At 44.6% G+C, this 23,734-nt stretch overlaps 1 protein-coding gene across 13 annotated transcripts in view; it reads right to left on the reverse strand.

Annotated features, from left to right (window-relative positions):
- Positions 1-23,734, reverse strand: part of KTN1 (kinectin 1) — a 102,663-nt gene that overhangs the window by 44,153 nt on the left and 34,776 nt on the right. For all 13 annotated transcript variants that reach the window (XM_083731262.1, XM_083731260.1, XM_083731270.1 and 10 more), the window contains 13 exons: positions 22,671-22,808; positions 18,816-18,992; positions 16,540-16,670; positions 15,599-15,715; positions 14,936-15,076; positions 13,692-13,798; positions 11,904-12,036; positions 9,310-9,397; positions 7,638-7,804; positions 6,004-6,072; positions 5,246-5,283; positions 3,664-3,754; positions 1,800-1,868 (listed from right to left, as the gene is read on the reverse strand). In XM_083731262.1, coding sequence (XP_083587388.1) covers positions 1,800-1,868; positions 3,664-3,754; positions 5,246-5,283; positions 6,004-6,072; positions 7,638-7,804; positions 9,310-9,397; positions 11,904-12,036; positions 13,692-13,798; positions 14,936-15,076; positions 15,599-15,715; positions 16,540-16,670; positions 18,816-18,992; positions 22,671-22,808 — 1,466 coding nt within the window. The remainder of the gene's footprint in view (positions 1-1,799; positions 1,869-3,663; positions 3,755-5,245; positions 5,284-6,003; positions 6,073-7,637; positions 7,805-9,309; positions 9,398-11,903; positions 12,037-13,691; positions 13,799-14,935; positions 15,077-15,598; positions 15,716-16,539; positions 16,671-18,815; positions 18,993-22,670; positions 22,809-23,734) is intronic.

The raw sequence follows: 23,734 nt of genomic DNA on the forward strand, positions 1-23,734 counted from the left end.
CTGCCACAAGCAAAAAAGAAAAAAAGGGGTGGGGAGACACATGTTTTGCACATCTCCGAAAAAGGCACCGCCACATGCTCAGTAATCTGCTCATCAGACTGTGCTCTGCAGCGATGCTTTCAAATCTAGGAAAGAAAGCACTTTATATTAGGTAACAGGCTAGGAAGTGAAAATGCTCAGGGCACCGTTGCTCTGGATAATGATGTATATGACTGCATTAAAGGAAATGCCACAGATCCGGGGGGCGGGTTAGGGAAGAAGATATCTGCCCACGAACGGGCAGCAAGTCATTCCAGTGTGGGGGCACCAACTCCATTACTCTGATATTATGAAAATGCCTTCAAGCCGCAATCTAGAAAAAGGAGGATTTCCCCCTTAAGCTGGAGGAGCTTCAAAGCAGGCTGAAGCCACGAACACAGCGAAACTTCCGCCTGCAAGGAAACAATCCACAAACAGGTGCTTAATTCCCCATGGCGGCTCAACCCTTTGTACGACATTTGCATTTGCTGCAGTTAATGCAGATTCTGTCTGCAAAGATGTGAAAGCATGAAGACACATGCCCTTTAGCATCAGTAAGACATGTGCTTGGAACCCGACTGGGCTGCAGCTCTCCCGCACGTGCCCATAGGTGAATGAGGAGCACATTTGTCTTTTATACTCTGTGCGCCAGACACAGCAAGCACAACTGTGATGGAAAGTATGTGTAACCTTGCGAGTTATTTTTGGCTGAGAAACAGGGAGAGGTGCGCCATCGCTCAGCGTGCTCCAGGGCAGAGAGATGATCTAGACCTGGGTCTCCTTAGTCTGCTACACGTGGCCTTAGCATGAGCCATCCTCTGTTCAAGCCCACAAGGACAGAGAACAAGAGTCTCCCATTGTGCAACACTTTATTTCAGGGGTGGGGAAGGAGATGCCCTCCAAATGTCATCGAACTACAGCTCCCATCATTCCTGACTACTGGCCATTCTGGCTGAGACTGATGGGAACTGAAGTCTTGCAACATATGGAGGGCTAGATTTTCTCCACTCCTGCTTTTTGTTTTCTTGACTAAATAGTCAACTGTTTCCTCACGTTTCCCTCGAAAATCCTAGATCTCAAATTGTCTCATCTGTTTAGGCAGGGCAAGCACGATTTCTTATCACAACTTGTTAGCAGTAGCAGTGGATTAATTACAAAACAAAAAATTGTGCAGATGTTTGGAACTGAGGAAGAGAGGAGGGTCCAGGGCAAAGGTGGATCATCCTAAGCAACAAAAATCACTAGATTTTTCCAGGTGGTCAAAAACCAGTAGCTCTTGTTTAAGAAGTTTAGGTAAGCAGAATGTAGGCCTAGGCTGGATAAAGAATTGTTGCATTTATATACTATGCTTAAATACACATTTGGGCTGAATGTGCAGCACAAAATCTGAGCTACGGCTCTAGAGCATGTGCAAAAGGCCCCTATCACTAACGATCAACTCTAACCAGCCTCTAAGTTTCTGACTGCAGGGGAAAAGGGGCTTCTATGTGTGAGGTCAGGTGTGAGCTAAATCTTTTCTTTTCAAGATTTTGTGCAAAGAACAGCAGATAAGAGATGAAACTCACCCCCTTGAGGTGTGCTTCTAACTGAGCACACCTTAAGTACTTTTGAGTTTAGATCATTCCCAAGTGGCACTGAATGATCCCACCTTTTACATTTGGAGCCAGTTTTCCTTAATTTATGATAAGCACAAATATTACTCAGCACAAATAATACTCAAGTGTTGTCCGTGGAATGGCAGAACACAGTACTTGTCAAGATATGAATATGGGTTTGTTAACCTGCTCATTGGTGAGCGCCTGCAACTTCTGCACTTCTGCTTTGAGGGACATGTTCATGTTCTGTACAACCTGGAGAGGGGAGAAACAGGTCTCACATTACAGGGTGCGGCCAGAAAGTCCCAACCATGAAGACCAATTCTACATTTTCAACTGCACCAATCTCAGTTTGAGCTCCTCATCTGCAGCAATCAAAACATATATTCCATGTACCTGCTAAGAAACAGCCTCATCTCATCTCCTTCCACAGGCAGATTAAAAATCACATCTTCTCCCCTACTTTCCCAACATTGGGCAGATTTCTGCAGTTGTGCTGCTACTTGTTTATTTCACACAGTTTAAAAACAGCGAACTCGATGCAACTTTTAGTGCATCCCTCAAATATGTATATATTTTTAAGAAAGACCACTTTAGTTATTTATTTCTTCTGTAGACAGATGACCAATAAATCCTAACCACAAAATATATTCCCAGTTCTTAGATTTCAAAATCTAGAAAAGATGGAGGGCAAGCAATTCTGCTTGTATACCTATTTCTCAATTTTTCCATGCTAGCTTGAAGACCACCTGCTGTCTTAACATTCAAAGCTTGCCCAAGCGAGCTAACAAGTGAGAAAATGAGACAATAGAATGCTCTGTACTGCTTCAGATGATAGACCAAATATATCTGAATGCTCCCTTGCATGTAAAAAAACAAATAGGACACCCTCCGGAAAACTAGCCCAGAAGGGAACAAGATGGGCTTGCTCCAGTGTGCAAGATTGTTTGTTCATTTACACATGCAGGGAGTTAATGATGATGATGATGATGATAAAATTATTATTTATAGCCCACCCATCTGGCTGTGTTTCCCCAGCCACTCTGGGCAGCGTCCAACAAAATATTAAAAATACAATAACTTAACACCACGAGGAAGCATTCAAAAACAACATATCCCTCTGCAGGGGCACAGATCATCTCCCCAGGCTTCAACCACCTCATTCTGCTACTCCCCTTTGCAGGGGAGGGCAAAGAGGGATTTCTGGAGTTTGGAAGGGCTTGCTGAGTTCCCAAGAGATCTTTGCAGAGTTTGAGCTTGCAGGGTTGCTGCTGCCACTGATCTTAGTTCTCCCTGCATGCGTTTCCTTTGGTGCCCTTGCAATACCCATTCCACCTGTGCACTTGCAAACTGCAATTTCCCACCCTGCCCCACTTCACACCACAGGTATGATCTGACATTTGAGGCTGAGGACTAGGAGGTACCACAACCTCAGAGGAAACAGGTCAAACTGGGACAGTTTAGGAGAGGTTTGCTCCAGCCATCTTAGATCTGCTGCAACTCATTCCCTCTTCATCACTTCAGTTGCACTTGCTTGGGCAAATCTCTGCCCTCGGAAGCAAAGGCGTAGGAAATGTTGGGAGTCTCGGAACCAAAGCAGAACCAGCAGCAGGTGCAGGCAATTGCCTCTGGCCACTTCTTGCCTTGCTGAAAACCGCAAGACTGAGATGTGCAAGCACAGAAGGGAAAGGAGAAAAGCCATACCCCACCACGACTCAGTCACAATGTCTGTGGTGTTTGGCAAAGGGAGAGGAAGGAGCAAGGTGGTCTCCTTTTTGCATGGAAGGCAAACAGCTTATTCAGATAAATATATAACATCTGTGCAGCCACTATTTTAATCTACCGTGCCAGGATTAAAACACACATGCTACATCAGGTTCAATAAAAACTATTTTTTGGGGGTGGGTGGGTGTTATTGTGGTATGTGGTTTTGTGTTTTTATACTGCAAACTATCCTGTGATCTTCGGATGAAGGGCAGTATAGAAATGAAATCATCGCCATCATCAAAGCCTCCACTTTTCACACGCAACACTTGAGCTTTTGCTATACCATGAGATCCTCCTCCTTGCTGGTTAGCTTGATGCGTTCGTTGGCTAACGAGTCCTCAGCCTGGTTTATCTGTTTATCCTTTTCTGCAATCCTGCAATAAAAAACCCCAAACAAAATCAAAGGGCATCTCTCCATTAGCAATGTTATCATCACAACAAGCAGAGCCGACAAAGAGGTAATGAGAATCTGCTCAACTGCAGTTGACGATCAGTAAGTTATTGGTTTTAGAAATGCAAGCAGCAGGGCCTCCGTAAACGAAAAGAAAATGCACACAGCTTGCAGCTGCACACCCAGCATGATTTGTCCAAAATTCTGCACTTCAGCTTCTGATGACCAGGGTGATGATACCGCAAGATCCAGTCCTTTAAGGACTGCTACTGCTAATACTGTTGTATGTTGGGGCGGGAGGAGATATTAGCAATCCGCAATGCAGAATACTTTAGTGAGAGGTCAAGACAGTTCCCAGGAAAACAAACAGCTCACCAAAACCAGCAGAGCCAGAGAGCAGAGATCAATCCATGGCGATTGTTTCCTATCAGCACATGCCCTATTTCCACTGTCAAGAGCAGAAGCTCAAGGCCGCTGCAGAAGCAGGGCAGCTCATAGGACATTGTCCTTCCACCGCCACTCCCATGGTGACTTGGGTGAACCCTGTGATGTCATTGTGACCCCATTTCTCTTAGTCTCTGCTTCTGACCTTCCTTCTAACAGGGCAGAGGGCAAAAAGCAAGGCAGGTCTGACTAACCAGCCCCAGGAAAGCTTGAGCTTCCCCTCTGAACCACTGGCCTCTGCCCAGGGCCGAACCTCACCCACCATGTTGCATAACTGAAGTGGTGTCAGGTTTACACTAACATATTGCAACAGGGAAGTTAATCATACAGATGTGAGGAAAGAAAGAAGATCAATGCAAACGGGGGTGGGGAAAACCAGAGCTGGAGTATTTTTGTAAAAAAGAAATCAGCATATCGATAACTACCGGTAGGTATCAGCATCCAGGACTCTCTATTTAGTCCTCACGATTCTCCCCAAGAGTCTCTTCTTACTGGACTCATCAGCCCTGCTCCACAATCTCTTCAAGCGCTTCTGCCAGATACCCAATTAAAAATCTAAACTCCCATAAAAGACCTCCCCCTGCCAAAATACTAGGAGAGCTGATGCTAATCAGAGCACTGCAGCCAGCAGAGATGGACCCAAAATCTGAATCTCATATAAGGCAGTTTCATGCATGGTTTGGGGTTTTGTGCAACAGGCTACAAAAAGCTTTCATACACAAGAACTATTCTAACCACACCCACAGCCTGCCACACTCAGAAATCTCATGGTCGCTCAACTGAATCTTACAACAAGAGGGTTGAGTTAATTTCTCCTGCTAAAACAACACACAATACAATGTACTGCAAATGTTAAGCACGGAGGGGAAATCCTTAGGAAGATGGTTATGGCTTCTTAGGGGAATCTGTAACAATGGCGGGTACGGTTTTTGGAAATGACAACATTTCCTCCAAGAAAAATCTCTTCTATATAACTGAAGTGCCTAAACACCAAAGCAAATAACAAACCCAGGAATGAAATAATACTTACACCTTGTGCAATTCTTCTGCAAGGGCTGATGCCGAACTCTGAAAGACAGAAGATGCAGATGAAATTGGTATTCTGAATTGAAGACTTGATCAGGCATCACCACGTTTAAGGGCATTTAGGGTCTTTGAAAGCTTCGTACTTCAAAGCTAGAAACCAGATCGAAAAGGAGGCTTCGATCCATTGTAAATGGATCTCTTTAGGTAAAAATGGAGCCACCCTGCTCAACACCAGTCTTACTCCAAGCAAGCCCAACCAGGACTTGACTGTGCAATCGTGATACAGTTGTTCCAGGTCTCCAAGAACAGAGGGGCTCTTCATATCTCCCTGCCTTTAACCCCCGCCTTTTCCTATGGCCTTTGCCTCATCACCTTACCCAAAATTCCCAACTGTAGTCATCGATTTTTACCTATGAACCTCTGCCAGGCACCATGCACAGCCTTTACCTAGCAAGTTCTGCAAGGACACCTGGCTGCGGGAGAGGGTGTCAGGAGGCTGTGAGAGGTGGAGAGAGGGGGTTGTTCTGTCAAGTGGAAACGCTTGTGCAGATGGAGCATTTGTCATTTTGCGATGCTGAATTCCACCCCACATGAATGCACGAACGTGCCGTGTGTCATCGTAACGTAGACTATGGCACTGAGCTGCTCTTGGCATTCCTTGCCATACCAATTCAGTTCCAAGGTACTTGGCATTAGCTCTGAATGCAAAGGAGAAGGAAGAGGCGGCAATGACAGCTACGAGCTATTCCGATGCTTCCATACCTGGACTGCCATCTGGGAATGGTACTTCTGAAGCTGAGCTTTTAAAGCCTCGTTCTGTTCCATCAGCTCCTTTTGGGAAAAGAGATGCAAAAAGTCAAGGTAGCACCTTTAGGAACACTTTCTTCTGAAATGGCTTTGTACAGGAAAAAGGATAACACAGGACTGTTCCCCCCAGCCCCACTAGGATTATTCTGCTTAAATGGTTAAACCTGGATATATCGTGAAGTTGCCCCAGTTTGCATCGTGGTTACAGAAAAAGAAAGGGAGAGATGGAAAACAAAATCCAAGCTGCTGAAGCTATCATAAGCCATTTGAAGGATGCTTACTGGATTCTGAATAATTGGCATTGTACCCAATATTGCATTGTTTAATGTTGCTTTAGGAGTAGTTTCCACCCAAGCCCTTTTCAAAACGTGTCACCTACACACCTCCAGGTCATACAGAGTCAATAGAGGACACAGGCAGCAACCAGGTAGCACCTGGTGTTTTTGAGAACACCTTGCCCAGGAAGGCCAGCCTGCCCCTGCCCCTCAACTGGCCTCACTCAGGCAGAGAACATGTATTTATTTAGAAAATATATTTAGAAAATATATATTTTGAGCCAGCAGCTGGGTGGCTGGAACATTACGCTGTGCTGCCACTGCCACTTAAGTTCACCTAGGTTGAATTCAGTTGTCTGTAAGACATTGCAATGATGTCTTCACACTAGATTAGCAAGATATAAGAATGTTAGAAGTAGATGGTGTTGTGTCATCTTGCACTTCATGATAAAATAGGGGTGGGCATGAAAGAGCACCTAGCTAAGGTTTGCTGCAAGCCGCTTTTGTTGGAGGGGGTGGCACATAGCTTGACCAGTGAAACAGTCACTAGAATGGTCTCTAGAAGGTGGAAACAGAACGCATGCTAAAGCGCAAAATCTGTCACAAGCTCAGAACCTCTGGTGTTCTAATCCTGCAGGAGGCATCTTGCTGAGCTTGGAAGGAAGCGGCCGATGGATATCCCCAAAGCCAGGAGGCGCACTTGGATTTATGCACTGCTATGGGTTAACCATAGTAAACCATAGTAAAAGCTATGGTTTTCCCAGTAGTGATGTATGGAAGTGAGAGCTGGACCATAAAGAAGGCTGATCGCCGAAGAATTGGTGCTTTTGAATTATGGTGCTGGAGGAGACTCTTGAGTCCCATGGACTGCAAGAAGATCAAACCTCTCCATTCTGAAGGAAATCAGCCCTGAGTGCTCACTGGAAGGACAGATCGTGAAGCTGAGACTCCAGTACTTTGGCCACCTCATGAGAAGAGAAGACTCCCTGGAAAAGACCCTGATGCTGGGAAAGATGGAGGGCACAAGGAGAAGGGGACGACAGAGGACGAGGTGGTGGGACAAAGTTCTTGAAGCTACCAGCATGAGTTTGACCAAACTGCAGAAGGCAGTGGAAGACAGGAGTGCCTGGCGTGCTCTGGTCCATGGGGTCACGAAGAGTCGGACACGACTAAACGACTGAACAGCAACATGGGTTAACCGTGGAAACAGAAGCTATCTGCCTGTAAGGCGGAAAGGAGTTCCACCACTCTGATGTAGTAAAGCAAAACCTGAGAAACTAGAAGATACATTGAGTGGGTGAGATAGAGCCATACCTGAAGCTGCCTCTGTATTGAATCTTCTGCCGTTGCCCTCTTTTGTTCTGCGTCCATTAACTGCATCATCCTTTGCTCCAGCTGTTGCTTTGATACCATCGTATCGGTGAGCTTGCTGTGCAGACTCTGGATCTCATTGTCCTTAGCCACAATCTTGTTCTGCACATCTGCCACGAGAAGAACAATATGGGGACTGAAGACTTAGCAAAAGTTACGTTTACTTTTTTCTCCCTCTGGACTGAAAGGGCACCAGGCTGGCTACCGAGTGCACACTCAGAAAAGTAAGATAAAATGTCGGCCTTGCAGGATTGTACTAAGGGTCCAACTCTTCCAGTATTCTGCTTCCCGCAGTGGTTAGCCAAATCCCTCTGGGAAGCCCCTAAGTAGGTGATCAATGGGGCAAGGGCCCTTCCTCTTGCCCTGCCCTTCACCAATTTTTTCCATTTTAAAGCAAGTTCACCCACCACCGGGCTGCAGCCACAGCCCTTTACTCCAAAGAAGTGTGGCCCTCTTCAGAAATGAGGTTGCCCACCCTTGTTTTAAACAGGACAGATAAGAGTGAGTTTGGTGGACCAAGTATAAGGTATATACACTTATAGTTTACAAAAATTAATTAACAATAGTGGCTGACACTTCAACAATTTCTATTACATGAAGTCTTAATAATAAAAAACATGCGCAACTCAGTATCTCAAAGCCAAACAGTCCCAAGTATTTCTGAAATACGTCCATGAGAACAACAACAAAGGCCTTTTCAAAAAAAAGAGCAGAGTGCCATTCTGAGGTTGGAGCAGACTTATTTAGTGGAGAACTGAATTGCCATTGTAATGTTCCTTTTCAGGCCAACCAGAAGAAAGAGAGATTGAAATTCAGGTATCTCATTGTTGAGAGTTCTGTTGGGATCGCACCAGCACAAGTACACATAGCGAGAGTTGTTCTCATAGACTTATTTCAGAAATATTTGGAGCGTTTGGCTTTGAGATATTGAGTTGCACATTTTATATAATAAGTAAGACTTTGTGTTTTGGGAATTCTTGAAATGTAAGTTAGCCAAAATGTATAAATCAAAAAGGTGCTGGAAATGTAAGGAGAAAGAATTTTTATAAGATAGGAAAAGGCATGCCTCCCAGGCCTACATCTCTCAGGTACTCCTAGGTGTGCATCCAATAAGGTAGCTGCTGCAATGTAGAGGCCCCGACCCCAGCTTATGTATCTCCCCCACCCAATCAGGCAGACTATGCCCGAGTATAACCTGCTTCGGCTCCTCCCTCTTCAGTCCTCTCCTGGTCCTGGGAGACAAGAGAACAGGGGAGATGAGGCAGGAGGAGGAGGTGTGGAAGCCTCTGACTCTACACCAGCCTGACCTCTCTCTCCCTCCTCCCATTCTTCAATCCTGCAGCTTCTCCTGCCTCTGCCTCTTGTCTTCTGGACGTTACAGACTCTCCCAGATCACTGACTACTTCTTCCAAGTCAGTCTCCAAACTCCGCTTCTCCCGGTCCCCCCTCCTCAGTATCCAGCCACCACTCCTCCGAGTCCAGCCAGTCCCTGACACTAGCACAAAGCCACCACCTGATGCAACCCAACATCTTTAAAGAGGCTTCTGCGGGATCCGGTGGAGGGATTTCTTCCCACTGATGGGAAAAGGATAATAGGGAAAACTGAATAAGGCACCTTGCTGGGCTGCCTCATGTTCTGCTGTTCGTTTCCTGAGATAGCTTTGCATTTCCTCCCATCTTCGCTCAGCTTCCTGTAGTTGCGCCTGGATGTTAAGAGAACAGAGAACAATATACATCTCTGATCATGTTATTGCATCACCTCTCAAAGCACACACACACACACACACACACACACACACACACACGATAAAGAGAGAGCTTCACATGTCTCTTGTTGCTTTTGTCATTTCTGAGCAGCTCTCAAGTCCAACATTTGCTAAGGGAAGAGCGCTCAACCCTAACATTTTTATTTCATCCTCCTAATACGTGATTCAGGGTAATGAAAGTGGAACAGATAGCCCAAGATGGATGTGCAAGAAGGGGGGGATGAACTGGCTTCATCTGCCCTAGGTAGCCAGATCACATCATTTGGAGTGCCAAAGAATTCAGAAACCAAGAGCAGATAGCAGTGGCATTCACCTTCCATAGCAGTAAACTACTGGCTTGGATTCACCAGCAACCCCCCAGTGCTGAGCCTTGCTCTACCTTCCTGTGAACCTTGCACTTCTACCAGCATCCCTCTGTGGCTACTGTACTCAGCACAAGGGTGTGGGAAGGAAAACAATAATTAACACCCCCCCCCCAACAGTCCATACTGCTAGATTACTTTAGCAAGTGCATCCAGATTCTACATTTAATGTAACCCCGAGTTTACACTGTCAGCCAAGGACCCCTTCTAAATATTACTAATGGATCCTCATCGTTTCTTCCAATCACCCTTTGACACCTGCTCCCTAGGTGGTCCTGACATTGAGCATAACATTTACATAATTTTATAATGAGTTAGGCAAGTTTATTATTGTTGTTAACTGCGAAATTGTTAACTGTAGAGGGACTGGCTAGTCCCAGCAACATTACAACACAGTGGACACTCGGGTTGCGAACGTGATCCGTGTGGGATGCACGTTCACAACCCGCAGCGTCGCGTCTGTGAACGTGCGGGTTGCGATTCGGCGCATGCACGAAGCGCGATTTAGCGCTTCTGTGCATGTGTGACCGCTGAAACCCGAAGTAACCTGTTCCTGTACTTCTGGGTTTCGGCGGTCTGTATCCCGAAAAAACGCAACCCTAAAGCGGCTGTAAGCCAAGGTTTGACTGTAGTATTTTTCGGGTGCTTTCCCTAAGACACTGGGATGTTCTTCCTAGGAAAGCTTACCTGGCACCTGCTTTTGATTGCTACACAAAGTCAAGACCTTTTTATTCCATTTTTGTATTTTAAAAAAGCTTTTAGGTTCCTGTGTAAAAGTATTTTCTATTGTCTTATAATCCACTGCATCTGCTGTTTCATCCTGTGGTCCTGCAGATTTATGAGGTTTCTTCCACCCACCCCATTGTTCATATTTTTATATTGATGCCACCTCAAAAGAAACCAGAGTATATTATTCTTTTATTGTGAACTGGTTGGGAACACTTACATACTGAAAGCACAGGTGAAAACTTATACATACCAATCAGTCCCTTACCTGCATACAACCAATCAGATAAAATAGATTTGGGACACTTACATAATTTATAGTTTGATCTAATTATTAGATTTAGAAGTGTCCTTGATGTGCTGGCTCCACATCCAGTTAAGACACTGTACTGGGTGGCTGGGTCTACTACTTGGCTACAAAATGCTTTTTAAAAATCTATTGCTGGAACTCATCAATTGTACAGGTCACAAAGCTTCTGTAGCTGGTAACTTATTAAAAGAAAAGTCTATAGCACTTGTATATTCTGTCTGTCTGGACAAATAGCACATTGCTTGCCCATGAGTCCCTTTGGGGTCAAACTGCCCTTTGTGGACCTCTTAACATGGAGATTCCATAGGAAAGGATGGTAAACCGTTCTGGCCCAGTGAGCCAGATCTTTTTATCTGTCCCCACCCCTACGGGACAATGCACAGGGCAAGACTTCTCAAGTGGCAAGAATAGGGCTGGAAAAGCTGCTTTCTGCAAGGATCAGCTGTTTGATGGGAGCTCCCCACACGATGATGATCCAGGGGCACCTCACAAATGATGTCTGGGGTAGAGTAGGTCAGCACAGTTTTGGGGGAAATAGCTTCATAAGAGAAAGTGGGAGCTGTATCAGGCCTAACCTGGCCCATGGGCTGGAGGTTTGCCAGCCCCAAAATAAAGAAGTAAGGTAGAAGATACAGTTAAGGTAACATATCCTCCATGGAACAGCTGCAGCCTCTCACAGACTCTGAAAAGCTCTTGCAGGGGATCCCCCAAACTTTAGGAAAGACCTTTCAGGGACACCTTGCACAAGCAAAGGCAACAGCCTCACACTGTCTGGAACGTAGCCAAGGAAGGAAGGGGTCCCAGAGCTTCAATTTTCCTAATGTCCACACAGATTTCTCAGCATTTAGGACATATTTGCTATGTCCACATTTTGCCTCTGCCAATAAATGAGGGTTGTACGATAAGAATGTAGCACCCTGTTGCTAACTATCCAGCTAGAGGGTTTGCGAAACCACAGTTCTGTGTGCAGCTTTGATCATGTCTGACAGGCATGTTTGGGGACAGATGGTCTTACCTCAACCACAGAAGGCAAGATGGAGCTCACCTTTAGTTGATTGACAGCTTGTTCTGTATTCTTCTTAAGGAGTTCCTCCTGCTGCAATTTGTTGTTCTTTTCTGTCAACTCATTCACAAGCCTAGCACAATCTTGGCGCAATTTGTTGAGCTCTGACGACTGTCTAGATACAAAGAAAGAAGGTTGTTTTTCACATTACAAGGCAGTATTTGGCAGTGGGAATGTGCATCTGCAGAAAGCCAGACGGCTGCCAGTGGCAGTTGAGCATAAGGTAGTATTTTGAGTGCTTTTAAAAAAACCTACTCTGAAATATGCTATCATAAAATTATTGGAACCGGTCAATTCTTCTGCTGTGAAAATTCCACATTCACTGATAAGATTGAGGTCCCAGTTATAAACTACAGAATCTAGTGAAGCAATCATTTGTTGAAGTGAGTTTTGCTGTTCTATGTGTTCATGCTTCCAAGTATTAAAAACAGTTGAGAAAAATTTGTACCATTCTCTCTCTTACACACACACACAGTTACCCCATGAGCATGAATTTCTACATGTGTTGCAACTACAGATTTCACCAAAAGGTAAGAAACAGGATGTATGGAGCACACATGCCAAGTTTTCAAGGAAGACACCCTCCTCCACTGCTCCTGAAGAACACCCCCCCAGGTGACTTTGAGAGAACAGAAAGGATCACACATGCCCAACTACAGGGCATGGCCAATAGTAAAAAGTGTACATTAACTCAGCAGAAGGAAACATACAAACTCCTGAAGATATAACTCTAGTCCTGGGCAGCCATTATGTTAGATAAATACAGTGGTACCTCGGTTTTCGAATGTAATCTATTCCCGAAGTTCGTTCGAGTTCTGAAACGTTCGAAAACCAAAACTCAAAACAGAAGCCTCAAAATGGAAGCCGCATTTCCTGTTCAACTACAGAGGTGCGTTTGAAACCCGAGGCATTTAACTTCCAGGTTTTCGGCATTCAAGTTCCAAAACGTTCAACTACAGAGGTGTTCGAAAACCGAGGTACCACTGAATGAGCAACAGATGACCAAGAGACAAAAGACTGGCACTCTGTTCCAGGTTTTCATATGCTCTCCTGATGGCATTAACAGTGCTACTGCTTGAATTAAGGGGGATGCATACCCCTAACATTTGTGAAGACCCTGTCGTCCAAGCCACTGTTTCTTGAAAGCTAACAGGGGTGGGTGGGTGAAAGAGTTGGCTAAAGTTGGTCAAACTCCACACCCAACCACTCCCCAGCCCCATTCTGGCATCCCAGCTTTCCACTGCCATAGTCATTAGCACTACGTGAGAATAGTCCATCTGCTTAGGAGAGCGAGTTCTCATGTCAAACCTTTCCTATTTGGCACTAAATTACAAAACCAACTAACGCTGACCCTGTGCTGATATAACAGTGGAAGAAGACTTAAAACAATAGAAAATTAACACTGAGCCTTTAATGAATGATGAGTACCAGCAGACTTCACACCAGACTGATCCTCTGTACATTTTGGAAAAGCAAAGAAGAAGAAGAAGAGGCCAGATCTACAGGGACAGTGAAGTAAAAACTACCTCATCATCCTATGAGCCACCACGACCCAATATACAAAATGATGTGGCTGGTACCTTTTCCTCAATAACCTGAGTTCCTTGATACATTGCAATAGGTCTAATGGAGGTATCCTTAGCTAGCACTAGATCAGGCACAACTAAAGTCCACAGCCTTCAAGAACACGTTGCGCCAGGCACTTCATAATCATAATTTTAGGGCAAAAGCTACAAAACCTATGTTTTAGTGGAATCACCAGTAGCGTACTTGCTTTCCATTTGGTTGGTGGAAGTACTGACAGCGTCTCTCAAGATACCATTCTCTTGCTTCAGGCGATTAATCTCCGCCTCCATCTGCTCACGAACTTGCTGAAACTACACAGGGAGAAGAAAAAGCAACAGCCAACTTCTTTAAACCAGACTATTAGTTCAGAAAGAGGCAGGACTGCATTTCATGCAAGACAGATTTTTAACAGGAATATATCGTTTAGCATCCCAAGAATTGCAGATTCTAGTTATTAAAGCTGTGTAGATCACTTGTGGGTAGACTTCAGGCTGGTACAAAAAACCTAGAACCCCAAGATCTATGAACCAGAGCCATGTGTGACAGACAGACTAACAGACAGAATGAACGAACAAGGTGCCTCTGAGAAGGTTCTGAGCTTAGTGATTGGTTTGCAGTCCCAGAACTGCACTGAGCTGAACTCCTAATCCTTTGACAAAGTCTACCCCCTGTTAGCTTTCTTTCAGTAGCCTAAGTGGTATGAAAAGGTGTACTGCTGCAGCTGCTATTAAACAACTGAAAATCAGAAAAGTGCTTGATGATCTACTGCAAATCAGCCAGAGATCTACCAGCAAACTCTAATCTACTTTTGCCCCACCCCTGGCATAGGCGGACTTTTAAGCGTGAGGGCAAAGTCTGATGTAATCTCAGAAGCTGAGAGGCAGGGAGAAGAAAAGAGCCTGGGAACTTCCAGTGATGTGGAATTCCAGCAACCCACATGCCTCACTGCCCTTCTTCTTCCACGACTTTTAAAGGCACGGTTATACAAAATCACCCCAGCTATTAAAATCTGTTTTAAAATATATAGCTAATAAAATCTATGTACTATCTTGGCCCAGAAGACAAACCACAAGATTCCACAGTGCAGGGACTGGCCAAATGTCCTGCAGAGTCCTCTTAGCCCACCTCCAGCCCACCTTTTACATATGAGACGGAAAGTCAGCTCAAAATCACCTTGTGCGCTTTCTGCTCTGTACTAATGTCAAGGAAAGGCTTTTGCATTGTGAAGGCGCACCTGCGACATTTCTGCATCAGTGTTGCAAAGCAGCAGGAACCATTTTAAGCCTCAAGAGTGAAAATGCCCCGGAGAGGCTCCACAGAAGAGATAAAAATCCTACACTGAATTTCACTCACTGGCACTTCGACAAGCAAAACACAATGCCCTCTGCGAAAGGAATTGTCACCACCCAAAGCATCTGCTCAGCCAAGCAGAAGTGGGAAGTTTTTACCTTCATCTTCATCTGCTGGTTTTCTTGGTAGCCTACATGGATCTTGTTTTGAAAGACTCCATGGTCCTTTTCCAGGGTGCCAATTTTTTCTCTCAGCTTTGCTGCCACTAAGCTGCTTCTTTCCTTCTCTGAAACTAGCTCCTAGGAGGGAAAAAATGATGCCTCACTTCTACAAGCAAACTTCAACAAATGCAATGGATGGACAAAGACAGAATGACAACAAGAGCAGGTATCTGTAAATCACTTTCTCTTAATATTTGGAACAGGAGTAAGGTTTTTAAGCCAAAACCTTCAGGTTTTGGGAATGAGATTTGGAGGAAGAGGGGGGATGCGTGGGAAGCAATGGGGTCATTTTAAAGAGCACTAAATGGTTGGGCAACTCAGAGTAGGAGAGCTGGAGGAGGAAAAATCATGATACAGCTAAATATGGAAGCTGAGAGTAGAAAGATGACAATCTTGAAACTTAGTTTGTTGATTATAAGCAGAAAGGGATTGGGGTTAGGAGAGTGTCGAGACGGTTATGCAGGTTTCCCTGATGCCTTCTCCTTACCCCATTGTAGCATTTTATTTACATTCCCTTCTCCCCTGCTGAAAAGATGGCAAAAGAAGCCAAACATCACAGACCCAAACTGATGAACCTATGTGCCCTGTGAGCCACTGTACCTGTGAGAGCTGTTTGCACTGCTCCTTTGCAGTGGCAGCTTCTTCTTTCACAGCAGCAAGCAGTTTGTCCTTTTCTTGAAGCTGATGCAGGGCTGCTGCCGAGTCACCCTTACTGGCCTGCAACAACCAAGAGCAAAACAATGAAAGGCAGGAAGAGCCAGGCTGGACTATAGCTTATCATGACAAGAATGATAAGGCTCACGTATGTCCCCTCTCCCCTTCTAGCACAGTCACATTTAGGGGTTGTTGTTTTTTAATCAACTACAGTTTAGCATTATGTCCAAACCCGAAAAAGTGACTAATCATAACTATGGTCTGGCCCTGTTTAGGGAAGTTTTTTTAATGTTCTGTTGAAAGTTGCCCAGAGTGGCTGGGGAAACCGAGCCAGATGGGTGGGGTAGAAATAATAAATTAATAATAATAATAATAATAATAATAATAATAATAATAATAATAATAATATCATTATTATTATTAACAAACCAGCTTCATAACCCATGGTTTAAAGCTCGGCTGTTTCAACAAACTGTGGTTAATCTTTATTATGTTTGTTAGTTTTCTGACAAGCTGCCATTAGTCAAAGATGGAAGAGAAAGTTTCCCTTGCAGCCATGCCACAGGAGGGAACCTTCAGAAAATAACTTCTGAGGATCAATACTTATGACACCAGTGTCAGAAAAGGCACGAAGCACGTAGTGTGAGAACGACTGTCTCTGTTCTAGTGTTTATTTTGTATGCAAGGCTTCTATGCCACCTTTCAGTAACTCTATCAGGGTGGCATAAGAGAAGACAGTAAAAGCATCAGTATAAAATCATGATTAAAACTAGAAATACTGATAGGTCGCAGAAGCAGGGCTTGCCCAGAAGTGTTAGCCTCAAGTGCTCTAGCAAACCCAACACCCTCCTTTCCAGTCAAGTGCTGTGACCCAAAGTAGCACTTACTTTCTGCAGAACGTCCTGAATCACATTCGATTTCTCCTTCAGCAGCTCCACCACACTCAAGGCCTCCTCTTCTGTGAAGATCATATTCTTCATAGCCAAGAGAAAGTCCTTAAATTTTACCTCGGCGTTTTCTGCAATAAAACCCACCAGCAACATTTAACATACAGGGGCATGTTTGTTACGGGAGGAATTCAACGTTGTGCTGGCCAGGATGATGGGAGTTGTAGTCCACAGCTTCTGGGGGACACCAGGTTGAGGGAGTCTGATTTGTGGTACACTATCAGAGAAGATGCTCTCCATACCCAACAAGCCATTGAGGACCAGGGAAGTGTGTTCTTTTATGGTACAGAATGTGACCCAACAGCTCCCCTCCTCACACATACAAACAAATCACACTGCCACCAGCCAAAAAAACCCTGCACAAACACCATGCAATAGAACGAAATATCATTTAACTCCCCAAATCTCCCTCCCCTCTCTTTTCCCTCTACTGCACAATGTCTATTACAATAGTGTCTCATACTGAATTGTAAACGAACTGTGAAAAGACTATGAATTGCCAGTGGAGATGCTATTCATACTTTTCCTTGTTTAACTGTTTAACTGCAACACAGGAAAATATTTAATAAAAACTAATTTTAAAAAATCCATGCAGGATTGTGTCAGTCCCAGATTACTGCTGGAGCAACGCAATAATGCCCTCTCTGGAACAACCACGGGCCTCTGCCCTAAAGCAAGGCAGTATCAAACCTTAAGCAAAGAGGCTAGCCCAATGTAAACATCACCAGGCCCTGACAAGGGGAAAGCTTGGCTCAAAGCAAGCGTCCTCAGAGCTCCCAGTAAAGACAGGGAAAACCTTTTCTGATGCCCCCCAAGAAGCAGCTTACTGATCTGCAGAGGGGAGTGTTTCTAATTTGGGTCGGCAAATCCCAGACCTCACAGGAAAAGAATGAGCTACATTTGGATAAGGCTACAGATTATGGGGAATGTCTAAAACTACAACCATCGGCCGCTATTTATCTTTCTTTTCTGTGCAGCCACTAACCTCCGTTTTCTTTGAGTCAATAATAACAGTAAGGTTGCAAATTATGGTATCAACAGCATAAGGAAGCCAGACTAGAGGAATGGGGAGTGGGGCAGGGGAAGGGAGAGCAGAGGCAACACCGGAAAAACTGTGGCGCGATAACCAATGTGCACGTTTGCCAGGTCTAGGCTTCAGAGACAGCCACATGTTATGACTGCTGCAGGACACATCGATTTGTTACCGTTCACACAAGGGTCTTTTGCAAGAAATGTGTGTGTGTACACAAGCTTTGCTTCATTCGCATTGCTTGCTAAAAGGATCCTGTGCCAAAAAGATTGGCCAGTATGTCCTGCTGCAATTGTAACATGCAGGACTGGACTCAGTCCATATTATTTGCCACCCGCACCAATGCTCACATAGTCACATTGTGCTTCTGGTACCATTTAACCCAGTGTTTCCCAAACTGGGGTCTCCAGGACCATCATCCCTGACCACTGGTTTTGCTAGCTAGGGATGATGGGAGTTGTCGTCCAAAAACAGCTGGAGACCCAAGTTTGGGGAAAACTGATTTAACCAGTAGTAAAAACCTGCAGCGAAACCTGCTTTGTCTCTCATAGCTACAGCATTCAGCTAACTCAGAAGCGGGGAGAACCATTTTCATGCCGAGAGTCACATTCTCTTCTGGGTGACTTTCCAGGGTGGGCGCGGCCAGAGGCAAAAGTGGGTGGGGCAATCGATGCAAATTTCACCTTTCTGAAGTAGGCTAGTTCCTAGGTACACCCACCCCCTCTACCCTCCCACCCAGGCAAGCAGGTTCAAGGGCATATTCCAGCAAGGCAAACACACACAAGGAGAGGGCAAAGCAGGACTAGCAGTGAGTACAGTGTGGTGAGAGCTCCTGGGGCCAGACAGATAGGCTTGGAGGGCCATACTGCCGTCCAAGCCTCAGGTTTGCAACTCTACAGCTAACGAGATTCAAATGTCATTCAGAGAGGCACATCTGGTGGGGAAGGGGGAAGAGGGCGACTGAGCGGAGCTAATTATATTGCAAGACTAAAACTCCGAAAGATTCCCTCTACTTCCTGCCCATTTACAGGAAATTGCACATCTGCCCACATCTCTCCTCAACCGTGAAGGAGAGAAACATGATGGAAAGGAAACCTCAGCTCTCGCCGCACTGACCGCATTTCCACGCTCTGCAGCAGAACCCCACAGGCCTCCCTTGGCCCTGCCATGCCCTCGACCGCAGTACCTTTGTCGGTTTCATTCTTCAGCTTCTTGGAGTTGCTTTTCTGCAGCGCTTCAATCCCATCTTGTTTCACCAAGTCAGCCGCTTCTCTCTTTTCCCCTGCCAAGTTCGGGTCAGCATTATCCATCAAAGGGATATAAGTCGTTGCATGAATCAAAGGCTCGTCTACCAATGTCAGGACTGGAGTTTTAGGGAACAAAGGGAACACAGGCAAAAGGTGCTTCAATTATTCAGAAATTTATCAGTTTCATAATTTTTGACCTGGCAATGTATCACGAATCATGGTGTGTGTGTGTGTGCACGCGTGCGCACGCTCTTACGCACACAAGCTCTGTGCAAAAACCACAATGTGGGGAAATCCATGAAGCCAGCCAATGCCTCTACAAAGCTCCATCCTTATTTCAGACTTCGTCATATATTGCGATGTTGAAAACCAGATCTCGACCAGCCCCAAGACACACTGTATCAGGGTAAGAAAACCCTAAAGGATTCCAGGTTATTTTAACTTTAATTAAGAATGGAGTAAGAACTTTGGCTCTCACTTTGTCATCAGAAGTCATTATGCAACACTACTAAAGATCACAGCTCACAATTTATTATGCAACACCGCTGGAGTTCATAGGTGGCATAGACCTGAGTGTAACCAAACACACACACACACACACACACACACACACACACACACACAAATATGCATGGGAGAGAACAACTGAAAAGCTTTAATTGTAGAGTATGGCTGGGCAACCACATGGTTATCAGATGTGGCACCATCAACGGAGACTGTGGAGCTGCAACCTTGGCTCCTTGCATTGCAAGTCCCACAACTCTCTACACCCTGGTTCAGCACACAAAGGCATGAGAAGCTGCACATGTACCAGTGAATGCATTGTTGCATACCTGACATGAACACAAACACAAAAAGCTTAGGCCATCGGTTGCTGAATCCTTGCCACAGTTCCAGCAGATGGTGCTGCAACCACCTTAAATATTCACCTTGCGTCTTTCACCCACATAAGCAAGTCTAATAATCCAAGCAACAATTATTGCTTATGTGGCCAACATTAGCTGTACTTCCTCTTTGACCCCTTCAGGCTGCAGGGGTGGAAAAAGAGCATGCCTGAACACTCCTTCCACCAACCCCATTCCTTGGGTCTTGGACAACCTACAGACACACAGAACAGTTCTTCTGACTGCACCAACAGGCCTTGATACAGGAACTGCCATCCACACCTAGGCACCAAGAGAACTAGTCATCAGATTTCCCTTCCCCATTGCATAACCCTTCCATGTCTAGGCTTGCCATTCAGCACAGACGTCTCTTTCTCACCCACCCCTCAACCATTTGATGAAACTTTCTGAGTTTTTTCTAATCACATGATGTAGTATAGTTTCAAGGGTATAGGGTACAAGCTTTAAGGAAGTGGAAGATACGCCCAATGACACTACTTTTAATTTTTTTAAAAAATGATTTGAAAGCATTAATTGAACCATTAATTTATCCTGAGAGCTAGAGTTTTTCGGGGGGCGGGGTGTCCCTAATGCAGGGTTCAAACTCTTGCTCAGTGCAGATCACAGATGCTGCCTGTGTTCTCCCTGGCCTGTTTTTGGATGTAGCCAAGCCATGAGGTTGCAAGTCATTAGCAATTTGCAGGCTCATGGACTGCTGACTAATCTCAATGCAAAGTGCTGGCCATTACCGTTAAAGCCTTATTGATTTGGAACCAGCACATTCACAAAAACCATCTCTCCCCATATGAATCCTGTCACTCCACCAAGATTAACTGGGAAAACCCCTGTGCATATCCTGCCATTTTCCAGGATGCTGTTGGGTGGAACATGTGCAGCACCCAGGCTGAGAAACTCCCTGCCCAGGAGACTTAGCTGCCCTGCACAATGAGGTTAATTCTGATGCCACTGGAAAACGTTTCTTCAGTCTTACAGACTTTCAACCTGATCAGAGTTTGATTGCACTTAGTTGTTCTTGCTTGTTTTGTTTCGAAACTTCTTACTGTTTCAAATTATAAATGTTGGACACATTGGGCATTTTTTAAAACAACAACAACCCGGAAAGCAGATCAGAAATTCTCTCACAGAAATAACAATTTGAAACCATGAAATGGACTTAAGAGCCCATGGTTTGAAGTTCCTTGTTAGTGGCAGGCAGCTATGGTTTGCCCAATTTGGATGTCACAGCAAACCATGGTCAGGGCAGGTGAGGAAAGGGAGAAGGAACTCTATGTGAGAGAAAGGGGGAACCATGAGGCAGTCACAAACCATGGTCTGGCCAATAACATCTGAACTAGGCTCCTCTGCACCCATGAGAACAAGTAACCTCACAGAGTAGCTGTTCCACATAGACTTGTTTCAGCCCCTTCAAGAGAATCATTTGAGCACCTCCATGCCGCTCACCTTGACCAAGAGGACAACAAGAAGCCAAGATTGTGCAGTGCTTGCTATTAAATCAGACATAGAGTTACTGCCTGGATTCTTGACATACCATTGCTTGACCCATGTGTCAAACCCTACTGCCTTGGGCGGTTTACAGGAAGACAGAATAAAGATTTCAGAGACAGATAAATACTGATGGACCAGAATCTGATGTTCATTTTTGTTACAAAAGTGACCTAGGCACATTCCTGAAAAGGAAAACAGTAACAGCAAAAGAAGAAAACACGGCCTGCCCTGAGCTTTAAAGCACTAAGAGCAGATGGAAAGTTCTGCTTGCTAAGAAGTTTATTGTGAATAAAGCTTCATAGGGAAGCAGTGCCTGCTTCATCAGGCTGCATGAAATGATCAATTGGGTCAGTGTGGCATTGTGGTTGAGTAGAGAGTCAAGGGTTCTAAACCCCACTCAGTTGTGAGCAGCGGTCGAAATTTGCCAGGCACGTTTTGCATCTGGCTATTGGCCACTTGCGGCACATTGAAGATGCCCAGTCCCAGGGTGGCGCCTGATGTCTCCAACCTCTGGAGGCGCATGCCTGGGGATCCTCGGATCTTGCCTGTTTTCGCAAACTCACAACACACCCTGTAGAATTCTATCTGTGATATTTTATTTGCACAACCAGAATGAATTTCAGGAACCAAAAGGTTTTCTCGAAAAATACGACTTTTGAGCCTTCTGGCTCCCAAATGCTAACTAGACATTCCGTTTGGCATCTAGCTTATATATCTGAGTTTCTAACACTAGTTGTGAAGCTCACTAGGACCTGTCACCTTCTATCAGTCTAACTTAACACTACAGGGGTAATAGGAGTATAAAATTGGAAGCAGAGGATAAAGAGAGAGAATTATACAAGCTGCCTTGAGGTCCTTAGAGGAAGGGAAGAATAGAAACTTAAATAAATAAAACAATCTCACTACACACATACATTTTTTAAAGTGTCATTCTGTAAATGTGCTTACATGCATGTACATGCACAGACAATCAATGCAGGGAGGAGCTGTTTTGTAATGCGGCATCAAAAATGAGCACACACAGGGAAAGGAGAGAGAAAAATGAAATGAGAACAGCAATAGCATACGTAAGTCTATCAATCAAAGTTAACAAGATCCTGTATAGGTCAAAACGTCATTAGATTTAGATAGATCCAATAGAAACTTGGAAAGTTACGTTCTGAATCAGCCCTGACAAAATCACATCAAATACAGTATGTCAATGAACTCCTGTTCTGCAGGCTCTTTTCTCCTTCCCCCTTCTGAATTGGCCTGGTGAGTACCCTATTTTCCCAAACATTTTTGAACAGTGTCTCAGAATTCAGAGGACAAATCCTGAAAATTAAACTCATGGCAGTTACTCCATCCCCACTGACGATGAAAGGATCTTAATAGAAGAGTGAGAAAGAGAAATCTGTATATTACCATTATCTGTCTTTTGTTTCTTTGCAGAAACTTTCTTCTTGCCTGATACACTTTCTTGTTTTATCTCATGATGCAACAGGAGAGGATCCTGCTTTTTAGTCGGGGACAAAAATGAATCAGTCTTGGCGTCCTGGTCATCTATAAAAGACAAGACACATCAGGCTTTAGAGTGATCTAACATGGTATGTGTGCATGCATGTATTTAGACACTGTCAAGATAGACCTCAACATTCTGCCACACTCTTCACATGACCAAGAAACCGGAACACAGGTTGAGGCTATGCAAGGAAGAACAGCCTCAATTGTTAATGGTTGCGATCTCAAGATACAGGGGAATGGTATAAATGCTGAGCTCCATCGGTTTCCAAGTCTTCACCTTTACTTAATTATGAAATTGAATTCACCTCTGTAGGGAAGCCAGAAGGTACACACTGCACTTGGGAACAATGCAGAGGAAAATTTGCCCAGCACCCAAAAATGGGTGACTCCACTCAACAGGAAGCATACAAACAATATTGTATGTTTTAAAATTCAATTGTAAATAATCTAGAGACTGTCCTGTGTTAGGTGCCATCTAACACAGTGCTGTGTCACTGTGCCAAAGTGAGACATGCTTACACACAAACATAAATAATAATACCATGATCCTTACAATATACAAGCTCTGTCTCCGTACATACCCTCTCCTATCATAATGACAAACATTTTGCTAATATGTAAAGAAACAGAAGTAGTTATAACTTATTTATCAGAAGCACCTGTGCAGAAGGCTTTAAATATAGGCCAGCAAAAGAGTTAACACGGAACTGCAACCAAGAATGAATAGTGGATTAGTAATACCAAAACTGTTTTTTGTTTTACTCTGAACATCTGGGTCTGGGGACAAGTTCTGAATAGCCCAAAAGCTTGTTTGGACCAACAGAATATGCCTGTTTCTGAAGCTGCATTCCACAGATACGAGGCAAAACTCTGCTCTAAGAACACCAGGAGGTGCAGAACTATTGGGGGTTCAGCCCCCCAAGACCAGAGGTAGCAGGCAAACTTTTAAATGCCAATATGAAACT

This window comes from Podarcis gaigeae (genome assembly GCF_964106915.1).
Source record: "Podarcis gaigeae genome assembly, chromosome: 1".
Lineage (NCBI taxonomy): Eukaryota > Metazoa > Chordata > Lepidosauria > Squamata > Lacertidae > Podarcis > Podarcis gaigeae.